Genomic DNA, 23,430 nt, shown 5'->3' on the forward strand with positions numbered 1-23,430 from the left:
GTTCCTGTTTCTCAAACAAATGTGACAAATCGTTCCAACAAATCGACTTAGCGCACTATTTTTGCAGTGCATTTACCTAAACCTTCGCACTTGTAGTCCACACTTGTACTACATATATCATGTCTTCGACACTATGCTTTTTCAGTGCTCTGGAACGTCTGCAAAATCTCTTCATTGTCACCATGTGTGCTTCAGCCTATTTGACCGCTGAAATATATTTAACGTTATTGCTGTAGGTTACCTCAGAGCCTGCCTTTGAACACTATGTTACTTTACCAAAGAAAGAGCACAATTGTGGAGGAGCTCTTGGTGCGTATGTGTGTCTGTTTTTAAGAACATCTGGGTTTTGTCACTCAGACTTTCTTCCTTGTGAAAAGACTGTTGATTTCATTAGAGCTCTTGGCGACAGGCTGGTGTATTCATGAAAATCTTCATCCCTCGAGATGGACGACATCACTTCCGTTTTTACCAACAACACAAATGGTTCTTTTTACAAGAGAAGACACAATTGTGTCAGGCTTTCTTCGGCACGTCTTAAACAGTCGGAGTGTGATGTATACAGCACGCTAGACTGTACACAAACCCAGAATGTGCATCCAATAATGATCGCCCTTTGTCTTTGGAGCGAATACACCTGTCTCTATCTGTCTAGTGAAGCAGTAATTACAATAGTGAAGTGTTATTTGGAAGCTCTTGTGAAAATATGCTGAAATATACTCTCACCTGCTGAGCATTTGATGAAACTTGCCTTATGAAACTTAGCTTTAAATGAATGTGGGGTTCAGAGGTTCAGTTTCACATGTTTTTAGTTGATAATCATTAACAAGGAGGCAGTCATTTGGTAAGAAACATTTTTATCAATAATATTATTATTATTATTATTATTATCAATGTTGAAAGAAACATTTTTATTATCATTGTTGAAAACAGTTTTTGTTGCTTATTTTTTGTGGAAACAATGATACCATTCAAACATTTGCGGTAAGATTACAATACCTTTTAATTAAAATATATTTTTTAATTTCATTCATCAAGGATGCATTAAATTGATCAAAATTTACAGTAAAGACATTTATAATAACATTAATATTATTCTATTAATAATATTAATAGAATATAATTTTTTATAATATTTAGCAATACTGTTTTAACTGTATTTTTGATTAAATAAATGCAGCCTTGGTGAGCATAAGAGACTAAAACATTAAAAAATTGTAATGTTTCCACACTTTTGACAGGTACTATACAGTATATAACTCAATTCGGAAAGCCGCTTCTCAGATTGTGCGCGAGTACTGAACTGAGTTCTCTTTCACATCGTCTTGTTCTTGAATGAACAAATTCACACAGAATTATGTCAAAATGCCTGTCTCCGCAAGTAGCCTCGTACAGACAGTCGGTTATGCCTTAAGTGAAAGTAAATGGGGATTATGCACGTCTGCGTGGACATGCATAATCCAATTTGTCCTAAACATGGCCAATGTGTCCGGGCTTACAGTGAAACTGGCTTCATGTGAAGGGAGCCCACGGGAAGCAGCGATTCGACACAGGTTAGTTCTCTAGCGAACATGATGGGTGTCGCCCAGCCAGTGTTGGGGAGTAACGGAATACATGTACCGGCGTTACGTATTCAGAATACAAATTATGAGTAACTGTATTCCGTTAAAGTTACAATTTAAATAGTTGGTATTTAGAATACAGTTACATTGTTGAAATCAATGGATTACATGACGATACTTCTCTGTTTCACGAGTTTATTCAGTCTCTAAATAAATTAAGGCAACTCAAAATTTCCCAGAAGCCCCAATATGAAAACGAAAAAAATGCGCAGTTTGCGTGCTTGATCAGTCAATGGAGTTGGAAGAGGTGCAGCGGGAGCTAGAGATGGAGCCGGAACAACAGCAGAGCAAGAATGCATTTATATCTTGGAAATTTAAACAGTATTTTACGTTAAAGAAAGAGAAGGGAGGGGGACGAAATATAACTGTGCAGTGCAACCTCTGCTTGCCAGCAACTAACCTCCTTTCAGCGGTCAAAGACTCCATCTCCAACCTGAAGAAGCATCTTAAAGTAATTTTTATTTTTTTATTAACGTTAGTCGTCTGCTGTAGTTTTACTGGTCACCTTGCTATTTTATAGTTATATATCCGGTAGCTACCTGCTTAGTTGACGTGCGACTTCACATTCTGATTTACTAGCCCCCGAGCCGTTGAAAGACTGACTAACGTTTGCCCCATTTGACATTAACGTTAGGGTGACCATACGTCCTCTTTTTCCCGGACATGTCTTCTTTTTGAACCTAAATAAATGCGTCCGGCCGCCCATTTCTAGATCACCCAAAATGTCGGGGATTCGGCTTTTGCTTTCTACAGTCGCCATTCATTATGTTTATGCACACCTTTTGTTTCAATCGGACTGAATTCATTCAGATTGATGAAACTGAATGTAGTGTTTACATGAATGCTAAACAAGTGATTGCCGTTTTGATAGCGACCTAGAAGCCTACATAAGGAAAGTAGACTTATACAAGAGAACATCAGAAGCACTGAAATCTTTTTTTTTTTACTGAAATAGTGTTTTTCTGTAAAAAAATAAAATAAATCTTTTAACCAATGGCCAAGAAAAGAAACTGTGTCATGTAAAAGGTGTTAAAAGCTAAACTCTTTTTAATTATTATTATTTGTTTGTCATTATTCTATTGTTGCAGGCAAAAAGTTGAATGGAAATTATGTATTACTTGTGGAAGTAATCCAAGTATTCAGAATACAATACTTAGATTGAGTAATGTAACGGAATACGTTACAAATTACATTTTTGGGCATGTATTCTGTAACGAAATACATTTTGAAACTATCCTTCCCAACACTGTGCCCAGCCCCCAACTCTAATTAACCCTCTGGGGTCTGAGGTGTTTTCTGGGCCCTGTTCTGACATGCTCTGACATTTGAGCTTATTTTTGTTACTTGTGACATTATTATTGATAAAGTCTTATTACACTGTATTCAGAACAAACTCTGCTACAATAATATGTCAGCAGCATCTATGTAAAAGTTTGTAGTTTTAAGATAATGACGTTTATGTGTGGTTTGTGAAAAAACAAAAAAAATTGTCACTGAAATAAGGCCATGAAACCCATACTGATTATTTCTTCACAAGACTTTTGAAAATTGTATCACGTAGCTGTCACGGATACATCAGCGTCAGCGTCAGACCTCTACACTCCGCCCACTCGTTCTGCATCCCCTGAATTCTGATCACTTCCACCTGTCATTATCATCTGTTGCCAATCTTCTATCACTTCACTCACTGTTTAAAAACACCACCAGTTCCCTCACTCAGTTGTCAGGTCTCGTTGATACTCCATCGACTTACTGACTCTCTCTCTTACCGAGATAATTTTCAACTTCGCTTAACTTCTACGTACACTTCCTGTATCGTCGGATTACTCAGCCTGTCTCTCGGATCTCCAGTCTTCAGCCTGCCTGCCTTCCTTCTTCAGCCCGCCTGTCTTCTTCAGTCCGTTGTTCATCTATCTTCCTATATCAGATAAGAGACTTTGTCCGATCCATTTCATCTGTTGATTCAACCATTATTCCACTAACTCTTCAACTTACCTGCCGTGACTGTTTTTGAGTGCGTTAATAAACGTCATTGCAAACTCTACCTGTTTGTGTTGTTCTGATTTGTGACAGTAGCCTAGAATATTTGCTCCAAAACTATGTGAAAATCATCCTGCATACTCACAAATTTTAAATCAATATATTGTTTTATCTGAATAAGACATGTTTTGTGTAAGAAAGCTTTATGCGAAGAGGCGTAAACCACCCATTAATATTGAGTGTTTCACACCTGAGAAAGACAAAGACCCTCCCATAATGGCCCTATTAGGTGCTATCAGTCCATATCATTATGAGGAAGAATGAGGAGTGAATTTTAAAAAGAATGGATTTTTGATTGTTTGGATAGAATAGAGACTCCAAGCGTTGTAAAAACATACGTTTGAAGTCTGTGTGACAAACATTCGCTGAGTTACAGGTCATTTTCTGTTGCGTTTCAGAATGAACTTCACATTTAGAGAGACGGCAGAACGTGCATCATGTTTATTTTCTTTATTTTACGAGAAACACAACATTTTGTTTTTATTATGAGTGTACACAAATAAAAGAATTTAACAGTTTTGAGTGATGTGTAACACTTATATGTAATATTAAAATCAACAGAGTATTTTGAGTCTCTTTTGCACTGATAAGAAAAACGAGCTGGTATCGCCGGCGCGACCGCCGACCCCAGAGGGTTAACATCTGTTCAGCAAGGCACTCTGTGTCAACCCCTAGGAGGAAGCAATACCCTCACTTAGGAGGAGCTCACCACCCAGGTGGGCACATGCATCTTGGGAAAACTGTCTCACCAAGATGAAGGCAACCACATGTAGTGGGCCAACCTCTGCTTGGAAACAGCCTTCCCTTCTGCTGGTCTCCGTAGCGGACGGACAAAGAAAAGCCAGGGCTGGGTCTGCCTCCTCCGGGGCAGCGCTTGCAGGCTCACCACCTAGTCCCACCTTTAGGGAGAGGTATGAACCTTGGGCACATATCCAGGCCGGGGTCTCAGCTCATGAGAGTAGCCGGCCTGAATTCCAGGATCAACTCGTTGACCAAAAGCGAGCAAGTTCCTACCCTCTAGTAGAGACCATGTGAGCAGGAGAACTGTTTCAAAACAGAATTTTTAACTCACTGCCTGCAGTGGCTCAGGGGCGGTCTCTGCAGTGCAGTAGCACCAGAGATAAGGCCCAAGAAGATAAAGAGGGGCTTCTAGATTCCCTTGCTCTCTCAGGAACCTGACGATCAGGACGTTTTTCCCATGCTGCTTCATGATGTGCATCAAGAAAAACAGAGGGAACATCATTTTGAGGGTGGAGGTAAACAGCCTACTCCAACCCATCTTGCAGGAAAGAGAGCACTGAAATGACCGAACGCTCTCAGGATTTTTTTTATTTATTTTTTATATTTTTAAACAGGAAAAGATTAAAGACAATCGGGCCTGACTCAGTATAAAACTGATTTTCAGCAGGTTCCTGTTCTGCAGAAAATAAATACATCATACACAACAAAACTCCTAGACAAAATAGCAACAAACACACAAACCAAGAGAATAAGCATCAGAGGGAGCCCATGAAGCCATCTCAGTGGTCACAGATATACCTATCCATTAGATGGCGAGCAAATGTTATTTTAAATAGTCTTATTGATGTTATACAGTAGTTCTGATGTGCTGTGGAGTCTCATTCCAGGCTTTAGTGAGCACATGAAAAAAAGATCTCTGTCCAAAACAGTTCCTAAAAGCCGGTATAGGCAGAAGTCCATTTGTAACAGATCTCGTAGTGCGCTCGAGCCTTGAGCTGAGTTTTGGAACCAGTGCAGTCAATGCTGCTGAAGTGCGTCCATTTAAGATTTGATAATACAAGTTTATTTAATGGCTTATTTTATAGTTCTGAAATGTCAAGGCATTACTCAAAGATAGTGCAATACAGTGGTGAGTCCAGCCTGGAAGCCTGTTGTGGATCTTATAGGCTCTATTATAGAGTCTTGTTACAGGTTCAAGGATCTCAATATGACAGTAAACAATATGACAGAGTGGACATAATGATGGCATGAAGATATGTTTTAGAAACAGAAAGCAATAAATATGGTCTAATTTTACTATAAACAAATAACTTTTGGTTTAACTTTCTGGTTAAGGTTTGGACATGGTCAGGATAAGTAAGATGTGAGTCAAGAGAGACTCCCAGATACTTATACTTGGATACGTTTGAAAGCTTTTGATTAGAAAAGGTGATGGGATTGGATATAGATAGCTGTCTCCTAGATGAATAAAAATACATACATTCTGTTTTCTTAATATTAAGTGTTAAATGGTTATCTTGCAGCCAATTATGTAAATGCTGCAGATCTGTGTTAAGTTTGCAATTAATTGTGTCAATGTTTGGGCCAGCCAAAAAAATAACAGTGTCATCAGCATATAACAAAGAACTAGAAAAATTAAACACATAAGGAAGATCATTAATGTACATAAGGAAAAGTAAAGGACCTAAAATGCTGCCCTGTGGAACTCCCAAAGAACACACTCATGACTGAGATGTTACTGAGCCAATTCTTACAGTCTGAGATCTGTCACTTAAATATGATATAAACATATCTATTACAGAGGAGGACAAATTAAAAGAAATAAGTTTATTTAAAAATTTTTGATGATTTGCTGTATCGAAGGCTTTTCGAAAATCTATGTACTGTAGATATTTCCAGTAACCTGACCCTTATTTAAAGATGCCCGTATCTGCTCAGTAAAAACCAGCAAAGCCAACATGGTTGACCGCAAGGGTCGGAAGCCATGCTGACAATCACTGAGCAGGTTATTGTATTCAAGGTGATTAATTAGTTGATTATATAATGTTTTTTTCAAGTAACTTGGAAACAGTTGGAAGAATTGCAATTGGGCGGTAGTTGGAGACATTGGTTGGATCATCAGACTTAAAAATCGGGGTGATCTGGGCCGTTTTCCACATGGCAGGAAATACTGATTGCCTAATACACAGATTAACTAAATGATGAAAAAGCGGAATATGAGTACTGGCATGAGTTTTAAGAAAAATCATGTTTAAATTATTTACATCACAAGTAAGGGTGTCACGATTTCGATTTTAAATGGAAATCGAAATTAAGTCACAAATGGAACGATTCCATTTTCCATCACAAATGGAAAATGGAATCGTCGATGCTGCCACGCCCCCATGCCATGCCCCCATGTCACGGAAAAAACACTCGTCTTGAAGTGCTGCGAGTCAACCTCCTCTAACTTAGCTACAGCCAGTCAAAAAATAGCATGGCAACTGCAGATGCAGGAGACCCATCGACAGAACTTGAACCGTCTACTCTTTCATTGAAGTCACCGGTGTGGAAGTATTTTGGATTTCCAGTGAGTTATGTTGTCAACGTTCGCTTTCGCGTTCTACGTTCGTGCTTCAAAAAAGCCAGTTTGCAAGCTCTGCTATGTGCGTGTACCATATTCTTCCACTGGCAGCACGACTAACATGACAGGGCATCTCCACAAAAACATAGATTTATCTGTTAAATCAACAACTGTTTGTTTGTTTTGTGAACTTGAATGTCGTCATCTGCCTGTTTGCGAGGCTGCTTTTATGTATGTGTGCGAAGAAAACCATCTCTCAGAGAGCACGTGAGTACTGAATAGTTTAAAATCGCTTGAATGTTCAAACTGGTAAGACTTAAAAAGATGTACAAATGGTAAACTTTAGTTACTCACGATGCAATGCTGGCCCGATTATGCAAGTGACAATTCCGTCATGTCACGACTCCCGAAACGTGAGAGCAGCGCGCTTGCAACCTATTTTGAGAGACATAGAGAGAGAAGACTCGGCACCGCTGAACACTCACGCTGTTCGTGAAATTGCATTTCGCAGACAGTTTAAAATGACTGATTTGATTTTATAATTGCGTATGGCAGGTTATGGCAAAATATGGCAGGTTATTTTGCTTAAGTTTCCAATTGACATAATATAATATAATACATTATATCTTTAAAGCACTTTATGTTGTTAATAAATGTTTTAAATTTGACAATGTAGTGTGGTACATTGCGAACAAAGGTCAGATATTATATTGCATAAAAGTATATTCTAATATAATATATTCTAACATTATATAATATAATATAATGGTATAATGGCATAGCAACCTGCGCTTTAAAAAAAAGAAATGTAAAAATCGAGAATCGAATCGAACCGTGACCTTAGAATCGAAAATTCAATCGAATCGAAGATTTGGAGAATCGTGACACCCCTAATCACAAGCATGGGAAGCATTCAAAGAACACAAAATATTAGTTATATAATTTTGTGCGATTTCAGAAAAAGAGAATTGCTGAGATCAGGGAACTACACTGCGACCAAAATGGTCGCATATGCGACCTTTTGAAATGCCATTGCGACCCTAATTTTTAATGGGTCGCAAATGTATCACCGTTTGATTATTTTTGTACCTACCTAATGTTTTAGGCAATATGCTATGATTTACTATGAGCATTTATTAAAACAGAAATGTGTATTTTAGGGAATACGTTTTATAACGCGCTCTCAGCATTCAACACATCAAGTTGGCTTCGCGGATTCGCGCTTGTTTAACTGAGAGAACGAGCAGAGAGAGTGAAAGCCCCAGTCGCGCGCGCGCTCTCTCTCCCTCCCTCGCTCATAATAATGAATTGAGTTGACTGAATATCTTTGAGAATACACGATGGTAAAAGGTCGGAAGACCGAAGTTTTTTTTTTTCTGAACTACCACTGGTTGTGAATTGTGCTAAAATAACGTTGCCTCATCTTCTCTGAAAAGCTTTCCACACATTCAGATGGCATAAACCACTCTTTCAATAAACAAAACAAAAAATCTATCTGGTGATGAAATGTTTTCTGTGTTGAGACAAATCTTGTGCGATGTCCTAAACTGCCTGGATAATCACACAACGTGTGCCGTGGTCCGTTAATGACACGTCCGATTCGCGAACTGACTCCTTTGAACCGATTCACTTTAATGAATGGTTAAAATAACAACTGATCTGTCCAACACTGAACTCAAGAGTCATTCTAGAATGATTCATTCTTTCCAAGTAGAGCTATTCAAGTCATCTGGTGAAATTGTTTTTATATCGCAATATATATCGCAGAAAAATCAAATATCGCAATGTCATTTTTTACCAATATCGTGCAGCCCTACTGTAAATTCTGTGGGCCTTCAATTGCAGGACTGTCCAAATTTGTAACTGCGTCAAAACAATTCAAACACGAATCATTGAAGCTTCACAATGACATATTATATTTATTTTACTTTTCCTTAAGAGTTCAGAAGTCTGCCCATCTGTGCCAACCATAGCATGGTGAAATCCAAAAGAAATTAATTTAGCACTTTATTGTGTAGGCTACTGTATTTTCTATTGCAGTAAATCTATCCCAACCATTTTTAAAGAAAACAAGAAGGCATGTGTTTTAAAAGATGGAGAGTAAAATAAAAAGCACATCTGTATGCAATACAGTTTCACTATTGGTCATTATTATCCAGAGCGGCTTACTATGTAAATAATTTGTGCGACCAAATCATGTTTTGCGCTAGTAACTGAAAAAGTTAGTAGCGCAAGTGCCACCAGTGGAAAATGTTAGTGTAGTTCCCTGTGAGATGCTGCTGGTACTGATGTGAGAAACAGGAATAGTAAATCTAGAGGATAATTCTTGTACAGATGCAATACAATACTCATTGAAAGAATTAGCAATTTTATCATGATCGGTGAGAAGAGTACCATTTATGGATATTTGTAAACTGTTATTATTTTAAATTATATTTTCACCAGTTATCGATTTAATTGTTTTCCATAATGTTCTTGGGTTGGAGATCGTTCGATTAATTTGATTTTCAAAATATAACAGTTCCCTTTCAAGGGAACTCGAGCTGCTTCGAGACCCGCTGTGGGAACGCCCCTGCGTGATTGCGTCGTGAAGCAAGTGTATAATCAGTCCAATGGAGAGACGAGACGTCATAGGCGGGTGACGTCATCGACCAAGAAAACTATAAAGCACACCTGAAAACAGACCGCGCTAGCTTCTGTGCCTTCAGCAAGCGCTCTGTGTGATCTTGTCTGTGTATATTTATTGTTGTTTGTCCACAAGCATATATATATACACTCACCGGCCACTTTATTAGGTACACCTGTCCAACTGCTCGTTAACACTTAATTTCTAAGCAGCCAATCACATGGCGGCAACTCAGTGCATTTAGGCATGTAGACATGGTCAAGACAATCTCCTGCAGTTCAAACCGAGCATCAGTATGGGGAAGAAAGGTGATTTGAGTGACTTTGAACGTGGCATGATTGTTGGTGCCAGAAGGGCTGGTCTGAGTATTTCAGAAACTGCTAATCTACTGGGATTTTCACGCACAACCATCTCTAGGGTTTACAGAGAATGGTCCGAAAAAGAAAAAACATCCAGTGAGCGGCAGTTCTGTGGGCGGAAATGCCTTGTTGATGCCAGAGGTCAGAGGAGAATGGCCAGACTGGTTCGAGCTGATAGAAGGGCAACAGTGACTGAAATAACCACTCGTTACAACCGAGGTATGCAGCAAAGCATTTGTGAAGCCACAACACGCACAACCTTGAGGCGGATGGGCTATAACAGCAGAAGACTCCACCGGGTACCACTCATCTCCACTACAAATAGGAAAAAGAGGCTACAATTTGCAAGAGCTCACCAAAATTGAACAGTTGAAGACTGGAAAAATGTTGCCTGGTCTGATGAGTCTCGATTTCTGTTGAGACATTCAGATGTTAGAGTCAGAATTTGGCGTAAACAGAATGAGAACATGGAACCATCATGCCTTGTTACCACTGTGCAGGCTGGTGGTGGTGGTGTAATGGTGTGGGGGGTGTTTTCCTGGCACACTTTAGGCCCCTTAGTGCCAATTGGGCATCGTTTAAATGCCACGGCCTACCTGAGCATTGTTTCTGACCATGTCCATCCCTTTATGGCCACCATGTACCCATCCTCTGATGGCTACTTCCACCATGTCACAAAGCTCTAATCATTTCAAATTGGTTTCTTGAACATGACAATGAGTTCACTGTACTAAAATGGCCTCCACAGTCACCAGATCTCAACCCAATAGAGCATCTTTGGGATGTGGTGGAACGGGAGATTCGCATCATGGATGTGCAGCCGACAAATCTGCGGCAACTGTGTGATGCCATCATGTCAATATGGACCAAACTCCCTGAGGAATGCTTCCAGCACCTTGTTGAATCTATGCCACGAAGAATTGAGGCAGTTCTGAAGGCAAAAGGGGGTCCAACCCGTTACTAGCATGGGGTACCTAATAAAGTGGCCGGTGAGTGTATATTAGACAGGAGTATGGAGAGCAAACAGCCTTGGATCGTGTGTTCGTCCCTGCCCTCGCTTCATTACGAGTGGGGACACACGCGATTCATGTGTTGTCTGTTTGGGAGTGGAGCATGCACGGTCATCTCTAGTAAATTGGGGCAGACGGTGTTCATTCATAAATTCCCGACGTGTTACATATGCACTATCGAGAGTTTTAGCTCTGCTCTTGTTGGCTTTCTTCTCGAGGGAAGAAAGTCAATAAAGATTTGTCTCGGATCTCGCGTTTGCCGAGGCAGCGCGTAGATTACGGGTCTGCAATAAAGATTCTGTGACTCGATCTCGGATCTCGCGTGTGCCGAGGCAGCACGTAGATTACGGGCTGCATAAGAGTCGTGGCTCGGATCTCGCGTTTGCCGAGGCAGCGCGTAGATTACGGGTTTGCAATAAGAATCTATTGGCTCGGATCTCGCGTTTTACGAGGCAGCGCGTAGATTGTGGGTCTGCATCTCTACAATAAGAATCTATGGCTCGTATTGCGCGCTTGCCGAGGCAGCGCGTAGATTATGGGTCTGCATATCTGCATAATAAAGTGGCTCTTCTCTCGTTTGCCGAGGCAACGTGTAGATAATGGTAGCTAATATGCACAGGGAACTGAGTAGACGGGAAATTTCCCTTTCTCTCGTTCTCTTATGATTGTTTGAAAACTAATTTTGTATTCTTTATTGTTTGAGATTATAATATGAGGTCTATATTAATACACTATATTCAGCCTTTAAACTAGACCGTTTCTACTTGTCTGGTTGATATTTGGCTGCATTTAATTTTTGAGAAAATTAAATATATAGCTACTCATCTTATCCTTGGAGTTAGATGTCTAAATTAATATACTATTCAGCTTTTTCATCCAGACCGTTTCTACTTTTCTGGTTGATATTTGGCTGCATTTAATTTGAGAAAATTAAATATGTATTCATCTTATCCTGGAGTTAGATGTCTGTATTAATATACTATTCAGCTTTTTCATCCAGACCGTTTCTACTTGTCTGGTTGATATTTGGCTGTATTTAATTGAGAAAATTAAATATGTCTCATCTGATCTTTGAGGAGTCATTTATTTCTGAGGAAATAAATGGTTGTTCCCAGGGAGAAATGGATAACACTCATTATATGGTGCACATATCCCTTCGGTGCCCTCCAGCGAGTTCTAGTCTCAGTGTCTGACTCGCAGAAGGGGGGTTTAAGAGGGGTCAGTTCGGTTATTTCCTGCCGGTCATCCGTTTCAGGACGCCGGATTGGATTCTCAAGCTATACTAGAGACCAGTCTCGAGAGGCCTTTTAGTAGTCTCAGCCATAGTCATTTTGGGATAAGACATATCTGAGGATAGTCGTTATCTCGAAGAAGGCTTCGACTAAGAAGAAGTCCTGACGCTGAGGCTATCAGGCTTCTGAGGGTGGTCCCCTCCGGGCAGAGACGGGTTCGAGAATCCGTGTCTCCTTGGCGCCCTCTGTAGGGCGACTCTCTGAGGAGGGTCGCTGCGCTGCACTGCCAGTTCGGTTGTTCCCTGCCGGTTCGCCGTTACAGGGCACCGAAGTGGCTGTTCGACCAATACCAGAGGCCAGTCTTGAGAGACTGGTCCCCTTAGTAGATTTTCTGGCAGCGTGGAAGCTACTGCCAAATATATCTCATTGGGTCCTGCTCACTATAGAAAAGGGTTACAGAATTCAGTTCGGTTCTCATCCACCCATATTTCTAGGGGTCTTCCCTACGGTGGTGGACCCTGAGCAGGCTCTGGTTATGTTATCATTCCTGGGAAGCGACTCTCTGAGGAGGGTCGCAGCGCTGCCAGTTCGGTTGTTCCCTGCTGGTTCGCTGTTACAGGGCGCCGAAGTGGCTGTTCGACCGATACCAGAGGCCAGTCTCGAGAGACTGGTCCCCTTAGTAGATTTTCTGGCAGCATGTAAGCTACTGCCAAATATATCTCATTGGGACCATATATCTCATATAGAAAGGGTTCCTCCTCCCAGTAGGGAGTTGGGGGTTTACAGCCGTTAATTCATTGTTCCAAAGAAGGATGGATGCTTACATTCAAACAGATTGTGTCACAGATTCAGTCCGAGGACTGGTTTGTCACGATAGATTGAAGGATGCGTCCTTCCATGTAGCCATCCGTCCTCCACTCAGGAAGTCCCTGAGGTTCGCTTTTGGGGGCGAAGTGTACCAATATCGGATTCTTCTTTTCGGCCTAGGTAACTGACTGATCATTCTCTCCCCTTTCCTATCACTCTCTTATTCTCATTTTCTTTCATTGTTTTTTGCTTTATTTTGTTGTATATACATTTATTCCTTGTAATGTTAGTCACCGGTATACATAGTTTTCCTTTATTAAAATCCATTATATTCATTTATAGACTCTGTCTGTTGCTCATATTACGAAGTCCCTTAAATGTTCGATATAGGCCACAATGAGCCACAAATTCGATATAATTACAATTTGTTGATACTTTAACTAGTATTTTTATAAAACAGGAAAGTTATTTTTCATGGCCAGAAAGATAGCCTTTCTTGCGAGTCTATAAGGATAATTTCTCTTGAGGGTTGATGAAAGATCGTACGATCAGTTTGCTGGACAAACATATTATTCGATAACAAATTAATTTATTTAATTTTAATTTATTTAATTAATTTATTTAATTTTATTTAATTTTAAATAAATTATTTTAACAAATTAATTTATTTAATTTGTGTCTTTGCTCTATTGTTTATTTGTGCTATTGCTTGTAAAAAAAATGTATTAGTTCTTATTGTATTGCTGACTGTTCACTTGTCTTTAATAATGTTTGAACTTTATATTAGTTAGGCGAGTAATTTTTGCTGTCGAATGTAAATTGTGAAATTCATTGTGAGGTTTGTGCAAATTTTGAAATCATGTTTTCTTCCACAGGTTTCAGCATCAAGGCAGTGCCATTCAAAAATGCGATACTGAATGTGAAGGAACTAGGAGGTAATACAAACAAATAGACTAAGATTCATCACATCCTCTCCAAGAACTGGACAATAGACTGTTGCCTCAGGGACAGATCTCTTAGTTTAGCCACCTGCACTCTAAGAAGGGGTGCTTACCTCAGTGTCTCCTACCTAGGAGTGTAACAGTTCAAATTGCTCATGGTTCGGTTTGTATCACGGTTTTAGGTTCACAGTTTTGGAACGGTTCGGTATGTGCTATGTTCAGGGAAAAAAGGACTTCTGTCAAATAAAAATAAAGAAAATAAGAACAAACAATATAACTAGAAGCAACAGCACAAATAAATACAATAAAGCAAAGATACAAATAAAATAAACAGTGTATTTCAGGTAGGTCTAACATTTGTTTTCAGGTACAGAAATTGAATATAGTAATCAAATGTAAAATAAAATAACATTGCATATTTGACTGTATAAATTAACGATTAATCCTTATTAAAGTTACAAAAGCTATTCAATCAAGAGTAGTGAGTGATTTCCTTGTAGTTTGTTTGATTACCATTAAAAACACAGACAGAAGGAATTTTAGCCAGCTGTCCCTTTAAAGGTACAATATGTAAGAATTTTGTAATAAAATATCCAAAAATCACTTGCACAGTGTGATATATTTCCTGCAGTTGTGTACTTACAATATCCCAAAAGTCTCCAAAGATTTTTTATTTCAGAGAAATTCCAATTTTAAATAAGTGGCCGTCCCGGAAAAAAATGTCGCCTGTCAATGACGCAATATCCGCGCTATCCTCGGTTTCCGTTCATACTGCCATAGCCATGACGTAACCATGGTGACAGACGTGGACAACTGCGTAGTGCGTAACGTTTAGCGGCACGCAGTTCTTACAATACAATACAATACATTTTTATTTGTATAGCACATTTAAAAACAACTGGTGTTGACCAAAGTGCTTAACAAAGCAGTAAAAAGGGTATACATGCACGAGACCAACAAGTACACATCAAAGAGAGAAAGACGGACTCATCAGGGTATATTAAAAGCTAGTGAGAAAAGGTGCGTTTTCAAAAGCCGCGTTTCCACCGCAATTACCAGGAACTATTTGTCCCAGGAACTTTTTTCATAGGAACTTTTTTTGCCCCAGAACGGTTGCTCACTGCGTTTACACCGTGGACTAAAGTACCGGGAAGATTAGTCTGGTGACGTTGAACTGCGTGCGACTGCTCCTCCCAGTCTGCGCGTACTTGTTTTGAGTTTTAAGTATTGAGGAGATTCAAGCTGTGCTGTTTTTGTGTGCGATCTATTGGTTTACTAACGAGGTAATTAACAAAACGGCACAAAAGAGACGAACACTAATACCAAAGCGTATTCATTTCAGAAAGCTCGTAATGCTAGATAGACAACGTTTGTTATCAGCTATAGCGGACATGACCGTGAGATGGATGGGACGAACGCGCGCCATCCGGCAGAGAGAACAAGGTAAAAGAACCAATCAGCATGTCCCACCCCGAAAGTTCCTGAACTCTGAAAAAGTACTACCTCGCCAGCAGGGACTTTCTGGGGGGGAAATTTTTACCCGGAACTTCATTTAGACCCTGGTTCCTGCGGTGTAAACACACGGAGTACCACCCCAAAGTTCCTAGTTCCTGGGGAAAGTTCCTGCGGTGGAAACGCGGCTATAGAGGTTTTAAAAAGTGTCAGAGTTTGGGCAGATCTGATATTTGAGGGTAGGCTATTCCTACCCTTCTTGTTTCTTTCAAACATAGACCATGGCAAGCAGACTTTGGGACAAACAAGGAGAACTAAAATGAGGATCAATATCAGCGTGGTGTTTTTGAGATGCCGAGAGCTCCACGTCCGCGACTAACTTGGACTTGACAGAGCTTCACGAGTCACGACTTGACAGCTTTATTAGACAGGTGAGCAAATGTACATAAAACAAATCAATGTTATATAACGTTAGCTCAACATGATGAAATATTAGAATATGGTCAGTTTGTTATTCTAATGTTGATCTAGCTTACTGCTAGTTTCGTATAGCAAAAGAACTAACATGTAGTATAACATTATAACTTTCAACACACATTTAAATGCCGTTTAGTGTGATAGTGTAACGTTAGACCAAGTGAAGCAGCGCTGCGTTACCTCACAAGTTTAATTCGTCTAATAAACTGACCTGTGTGAGTAATCCAGCACTTGCGGGGTAGTTCGGTAGAATTAAATGTCCTTATTCCTTTATATCCGCGGGACTCGTGTGTGATATCTGTCTCTTTAGCAATCGCGACCTGCTTCATACCACTGTAATGTTAATAAACATGAATGTTTGCTCTCATCCATAAACATTATTAGATCCATCAGCTTGACAGCAAGTCCCATCATTCAGCTCATCACTGCATCATAAAATTTGTTCAACTTTGTTAACCTTTGTTATTGTTGGAAACTGCGCCCTCTTGTGGCAAAAAAACCTTCATATTTTGCCTTTAAGGCTACGTCTACATTAATCAGTCCTTCCAGAAAAACGCAGAGTTTTTTTGTGATTGTTGCGGGCAAAAATCCTTGATTACGCGGCCCGTTTTCTTTAAAAATGCGATGGAATATGCGGGATATTTATGCAATTTTTTGCGATGAAATTGCGGGAACTTGCAAAAATTGCGGGAACTTGCAAAAATTGCGGGAACTTGCAAAAACTGCGGTTTGATGGAAAAAGAGAGAAAAAAAGTGATTCCCCCAACACCCTGTTCTCACTAGGCTACTACCTTAATGTGAAGAGTCCTTTCTTATTACTTCCTATGATAAGCAAGCATACTACATCACAGAAAGTGCCGGAAATATTTAATTTCTCATCTTGTTTTATTTCAGACTGTAACGAGTGAAAATAAGGTGTGGCCCCTTTAAGAGCTGCGCGCTCCCTGTTGAAATGTCTGCAGTAACGTTATTATATTGTATGTGCCACCCATGCGCCTTGAACACCCCATGTGTGCGGGTAATTTCTGTTTGATGCTACTTTTATCTTATTTTGTTTATTAAGTAACGATGTGGACGGTAGAACGTGTGACAGACAGTTACGAGTTCGATTTGGGAATAAAGTGCGAGTTGTGAGATGCCAAAAACGTACAAAACATTGATGAGTCAAACAAGTTCTGTAGCTTTACTAGAGGAATATGCTACAACTTCAGTAAAAATGAATAAATTAAATATTTACAAATAAAGTGTGGTCCTGTTTTTACAGCTTTTCGATGATGTTCACGTCACGTAATTACATCACTTCATAACGTTCCCATGGCAACAGGGGGAAATGGCTGCTCTTGTGTGAAGCAAACGCAACATTTTTCAACTTTCTGCTAAGATATATGTGACTTTTTTGCGACGAAAATGCGGGGATTATGAAATCATGAAAGCCCCGCATATTTTGCGCGGAAATCAGCAATTTATGCGGCAAAATTGCGGAGTATTTGAAAAAATTCGACCCCCGCATAAATATGCGGACTTTGGCTGATTATGCATGCATTGAATTCAGCGATCGCATAATCGTGTTTTTCTGGAGGGACTGATTAATCCAGATACATTTGAAAACGCCGTTTTTATTTGAAAACGCCGTTTTTATTTGAAAACGCCGTTTTTATTTAAAAACGCTCTCCGTCCACACTAGCGTTTTCCGACGTTTCAGTGTGGATGAAAAACTTTTAAATTCACCTTACTGTGCATGCGTGAAACCTCACAAAAGCTCACTGAGATGATACCGATGGAAAAATAAATAATAAAGTTATCGGTCAATTCTTCTAACAGGATAATTTTATGTAGCAAAATATAGTAATGAGTAAATGGTCGAGGTAAATTGGTAAATTTGGTAAATTTTTCCAGGTCGCACTCAGTCACTATATGTTTGGTCTAAAACGCAACTGCTCTCCTGTATTGCCGCAGGACAGCATGTGAGTACATTTTCTGTCATCTTTGCAGTACTGTGATATGAAAAGTGAGCAAAGTAACATATTTTAGCGACAGTGTAAAAGTGAATAGCACATAACAGGCACAATACCGGTAAACATGAATATCGTCTCGGGTTACGTATGTAACCCTTGTTCCCTGAGAAAGGGAACGAGACACTGCGTCGATGACGACACTAGGGGAACGCCCTTCAGCGTAGCGTGTCTGAATTTATGAATGAAACCGAATCCAATCCTATTGGCGTTGCGTGATGACGTAGCGTGTGACGGCATACACGGATGTGTACAAAGGCACGCCGGCACAAGCAAAGTCAGCTCTTTGCTATGAAGCAAGTGCTCCAAGCAGGGTGAGGTGTGGCGAACCGACACAGTGTCTCGTTCCCTTTCTCAGGGAACAAGGGTTACATACGTAACCCGAGACGTTCCCTTTCGAGGGAACTCGAACTGCGTCGATGACGACACTAGGGGAACGAGATACCCACTATACCACAACGAACCCTGCTCATCCTAGTGTGAACTGACTTCAGGCACAACCTAGGACGAAAGCACTCGTGCACCGGGTGTAGAGGGAAGATCCAGACTGTAAAACCTCATGAATGTGTGCGGAGTGGCCCAGCCAGCCGCCTCACATATGTCATGTATGGAAACCCCTGAAAGGAGGGCTCTAGAGGACGCCATGCCTCTGGTGGAGTGAGCCCTCACGGCCATAGGTGAAGGCAAATTGCGCACCTGATAGGCCAGGGAAATAGTCTGAAAGATCCAGTTGCTGATGGTCTGCTTAGAGGCGGGAAGCCCCTTCTTGGGAGACCCAAAACACACCAGCAACTGGTCCGACTTCCGCCATGAGGAGGACTTCTGGATGTAATACTGAAGTGCTCTGACAGGGCAGAGCAGATGAAGTCTCTCCTCATCCGCCGTCACATGAGGTGGAGGATGAAATGCCTGCAGAACCAAAGGCCGTGCCACATTAGATGGCACCTTGGGCAAATAGCCTGGCCTGGGGTGCAAGATGGCCTTAATGTCGCCTGGAGCAAACTCCAAGCACCCATTGGAAATAGAGAGCGCCTGGAGATCTCCTACCCTCCTCAGAGAAGTAATGGCTAACAAAAAGACCACCTTAAATGAAAGGTTCTTGGCCTCAGCCAACTCCAATGGTTCGAAGGGGGCCTCGGCCAGTCCTTCGAGAACCACTGCCAGGTCCCAAGAGGGAACCCTGGTGCGAGTCGCAGGTCTCATCCTCCAGGTTCCACGGAGGAAGCGTACGACCAGGTGATGCCTCCCCAGAGGACCATCACTCAGAGGAGCGTGGAAAGCCGCAATGGCAGCCACATAAACCTTGAGTGTGGACGGGGTAAGCCCGGCAGAAAAGCGGTCTTGGAGAAACTCCAGCACTGAAGCCACTGGGCAGTGAACTGGGTCCAAATCACGCTCTCTGCACCAAATTGGAAAATACATTCCACTTAAGGCCGTATAACTTCCTCGTGGAGGGAGCTCTGGAAGTGAGTATAGTTTCAACCACTTCTGCTGACAGGCCGGCTTCTAGGTACTGTGCCCCCTCAGGGGCCAGACCCACAGTTTCCACAGCTTGGGCCGAGGGTGGAGAACTGAGCCCTCCGCCTGAGACAACAGGTCCCTCCTCAGAGGGATCTGCCATGCCGGCCCTGCCAGAAGCAGGATGATGTCCGAGAACCATACTCGGGCCGGCCAAAACGGGGCTACTAATAGCAGGCTGACTCCGTCCTGACGGACCCTCTCCAGAACTGCTGGGAGCAGAGCGATTGGGGGAAAGGCGTACAGACGCAGCCTCGGCCACGTCTGCACAATGGCATCCAACCCCAGCGGGGCTGGATGTGTGAGGGAGAACCACAGTGGACAGTGTGTCGTCTCTCGAGACGCAAATAGGTCCACTTCCACTGGGCCAAACCTCTCGCATATTAACTCCACCACCTCGGGGTGGAGTCTCCATTCCCCGGGCCTCAGCCCCTGCCTTGACAGCATGTCTGCTCCCTGGTTCTGGTCCCCCGGGACATACATCGCCCTGAGAGACGACAGTCTCCGCTGGGACCACAGGAGGATCTGATGCGCCAGTCTGCACAGAGGGCGCAACCTCAGACCCCCCTGATGATTTAAGTAAGATACCACCGACATATTGTCGGATCTTACTAGGACATGGCGACCATGGAGGTCTGGCAGAAAGCTCCTCAGAGCCCGGAACACCGCCAACATTTCTAGGCAATTTATGTGCCAAGAGGAATGTTGGTCCTGCCAGAGACCTCTCGTAAAACGGCCGTCCATGACCGCGCCCCAGCCCGTGAGGGAGGCGTCTGTCGAAATAGATATCCGGTGACACGACGCTCCCAGCCTGGGACCCTGGGACAAGAACCAAGGCTTCTTCCAAATTGATAGGGAACGAAGGCATCTGCGCGTAACCCTTATCAAGCGGAATGGATTTCCCCTCGGGGAAAACCCCTTGGCTCTTAACCACCACTGCAGGGCTCTCATGTGCAGCAGGCCAGAAGGTATCACGCTGGACGCTGCTGCCATTAGACCCAACACTCTCTGAAAGTGTTTGACAGTGACGGCCTGGCCTAGCTTTATCCTGGACACTGAGGTCAGGATAGACTCGATCCGAGCAGGAGACAATTGTGCCTGCATCGTGACTGAGTCCCACACCACTCCCAGGAACGTGGTTCTCTGGGCTGGTGTCAACACGCTCTTCTTCGTGTTGAGTCTCAACCCCAGGCTCTGGATGTGGGCGAGGACGACATCTCGATGCCGAATCGCCAGCTCTCTCGACTGTGCCAGTATTAACCAGTCATCGATGTAATTGAGCACCCTGATGCCCTCGAGCCTCAGGGGTGCTAGAGCTGCATCCATACACTTGGTAAAGGTGCGAGGGGAGAGTGCTAGGCCGAACGGAAGAGCCCGATATTGGTAAGCTTCGCCCCCGAAAGCAAACCTTAGGAACCTCCTGTGAGATGGAAGGATGGAGATGTGGAAGTAGGCGTCTTTTAGATCTATCGTGACAAACCAATCCTCGGATTGGATTTGACTCACAATGATAATAGTGAGCATCTTGAACCTGAATCTCCTCAGAGACTGGTTCAGAAGCCTCAGATCTAAAACAGACGCAACCCTCCATCCTTCTTTGGAACTATGAAGTACCGGCTGTAGAACCCGGACCCCCTGACTGGTGGGGGAACACCTTTATGGCCCCCTTTTTCCAGCAGCGAGTGAGCTTTCTGTTCCAACACCAGACCCTGCTGTGGATCTACTGCAGTCCAAACCACCCCGTTGATACTTACCTTGGTGGGCGGATCTGGAACCGCAGCCTGTATCCAATTTCTAACAGTGTGCAGGACCCATGGAGAAATGTTCGTGAGGTTTTTTCTCTGCGAAATTTTGCCATGCCTCAGCCCTTGGGGCTGGTGTCCAGTGTTTTGCGCAAGTCCTTGACGGCACCCTGAAGCGGAAGACCGGCAGGGGAAAACCGACAACGACCCACAGTGTGCGAACCCGAACACTGACTGACTGCAAGCCTTTGGGGCAGACAGACCAGTGTGTGCTCGCTGGGAGCTAGTGTGTCCCGAAGCGTCAAAGACGGCGGGATACTGACGCCAGCTCCCTGAGGGCCCGGCGAGAGAGGGGACCACAATCGCTCTCTCTCGGGGGGGTGCCCTCTGAGGTCTCATATACGTTAGGACCTCTTTCCCTTAGCCTTCCTGGACTGAAGGATGGTCCTCAGATCCGTCTTCTCAGGAGGCTCTGGGCAAGAGCACCGCCTAGAGTCCCAAGCTCAGATATTAATATATATAAATATATACATATACACACATAAATATATATATATATATATATATACATATATATTTCCTAAGGGGGACCTCTAGAGCGATACTCTCCTTCAGATGGTAGGCTAAAAAATATCTAACCAAGTTTTAAAGTCAAGTCAAGTCAAGTCACCTTTATTTATATAGCGCTTTTTACAATACAGATTGTATCAAAGCGCTTCACAGTGATAACATGAAAACAATATAACAAAAACAATATAACAATATAACAAAGTTTGTTTCTAAAAGAAATTGCGTCAACGTCCACCTTAAGTAAGGCAGATCAATAATATTATTGAATATTAAATGTTAAATGTCCCCAACTAAGCAAGCCAAAAGCCAAGGCAACAGTGGCAAGGAACCAAAACTCCATCAGGTGACAGAATGGAGAAAAAAACCTTGGGAGAAACCAGACTCAGTCGGGGGGCCAGTTCTCCTCTGGCCAACGAAGGAACAGTGCATGATTCGGGCAGCATTACAAGTCAGATTGGATCGGAACATTTAGAGTATTTTTTGGAAGTCCAAGTATGCACGCCGGTCTTAAGACGAGTTGTTGAGGATCAGTGCCGTCCACCATAGAGAGTCCATATCGCCCGTGTTGAGTCGTCACTTCATAGGCTTTGTGATTGGAGCATCTGAAGTCTCCGTGAGAGGCTGGATACAAACTGGAGCTGACGAACGCCATTTTCTCTGGACTCGCGTCCCGAGATAACAGCAGAAAAGCAAAGGGAAAATAATTAGCGTAGCTGCTGTTCATAATGATGATTTCCATAACACAGGCGTAAAAGACAAAACATGAAGACAGTGACTCTTGCGTCCCAAAATCACCCCCCTCCGTCCCCCACTCAACTCAGCCCAGCTTACTGACCTCTACGTCCCTCCTGCTGCTGAGACCTAACCACAATCTCACAATCTCTCCGCAACCCAACCATACGCGCCAACCCGTTGACTAAGGCTGTCGAGCCCCACTGGTGCGTGAATAGGCAGTTTCAGTGGACAACGGTTCCGTATGGCATACTACCTACCGCAACACAATATCTGCCCAACCACCCGTCATTCACGCAATATACACAGGAACGTAATGACTGCAAATACTATGCAACCTATACAGATAACCTACAGTCTCTTCAAGTTTTATAGTATTAAATGCATTTGATCTGATTCAGCAGTATAATAAAAGGTAAGCATTATGTAAATGCTTGGCTAAAAAGATGCGTCTTTAATCTAGTTTTAAACTGGGACAGCGAGTCAGAGCCTCGAACAATATCAGGAAGGCTATTCCAGAGTTTAGGAGCTAAATGTGAGAACGCCCTCCCTCCTTTAGTGGACTTAGATATCCTAGGAATGACTAGAAGCCTCGAATTTAGTGATCTTAAAGAACGCGATGGATTGTAGGGCGATAGAAGGTCCATTAAATACACAGGAGCTAAACCATTTAGGGCTTTATAGGTCAGTAATAGTACTTTGTAATTGATACGGAACTTGATAGGTAACCAGTGTAGAGATGATAAAATTGGTGTTATATGATCATATTTTCTTGACCTAGTAAGAACTCTAGCGGCTGCATTTTGCACTAACTGTAGCTTGTTTATTGAGGATGCAGGACAACCGGCTAATAAAGCATTACAGTAATCTAGTCTCGAGGTCATGAATGCATGAACTAACTTTTCTGCATCGGAAACAGATAGCATGTTACGTAATTTAGCAATGTTTCTAAGATGGAAAAAGGCCGTTCTTGTAACATATGAAATATG

At 42.2% G+C, this 23,430-nt stretch overlaps 1 protein-coding gene across 2 annotated transcripts in view; it reads left to right on the forward strand.

The window, feature by feature from the left end:
- Window positions 1-23,430, forward strand: part of arl15a (ADP-ribosylation factor-like 15a) — a 227,792-nt gene that overhangs the window by 82,747 nt on the left and 121,615 nt on the right. The window contains exon 3 of one of the 2 annotated variants that reach the window (XM_056250580.1): window positions 13,873-13,932. The exons of the other annotated variant lie outside the window; for it this stretch is intronic. Within the exon in view, the coding sequence (XP_056106555.1) occupies window positions 13,873-13,932 (60 nt within the window). The remainder of the gene's footprint in view (window positions 1-13,872; window positions 13,933-23,430) is intronic. 2 annotated transcript variants of the gene reach the window in all.

The sequence above is a fragment of the Rhinichthys klamathensis genome, unplaced genomic scaffold, assembly GCF_029890125.1.
Source record: "Rhinichthys klamathensis goyatoka isolate OS25496 unplaced genomic scaffold, OSU_Roscu_1.1 h1tg000071l_1, whole genome shotgun sequence".
Taxonomy (NCBI): Eukaryota; Metazoa; Chordata; class Actinopteri; order Cypriniformes; family Leuciscidae; genus Rhinichthys; species Rhinichthys klamathensis.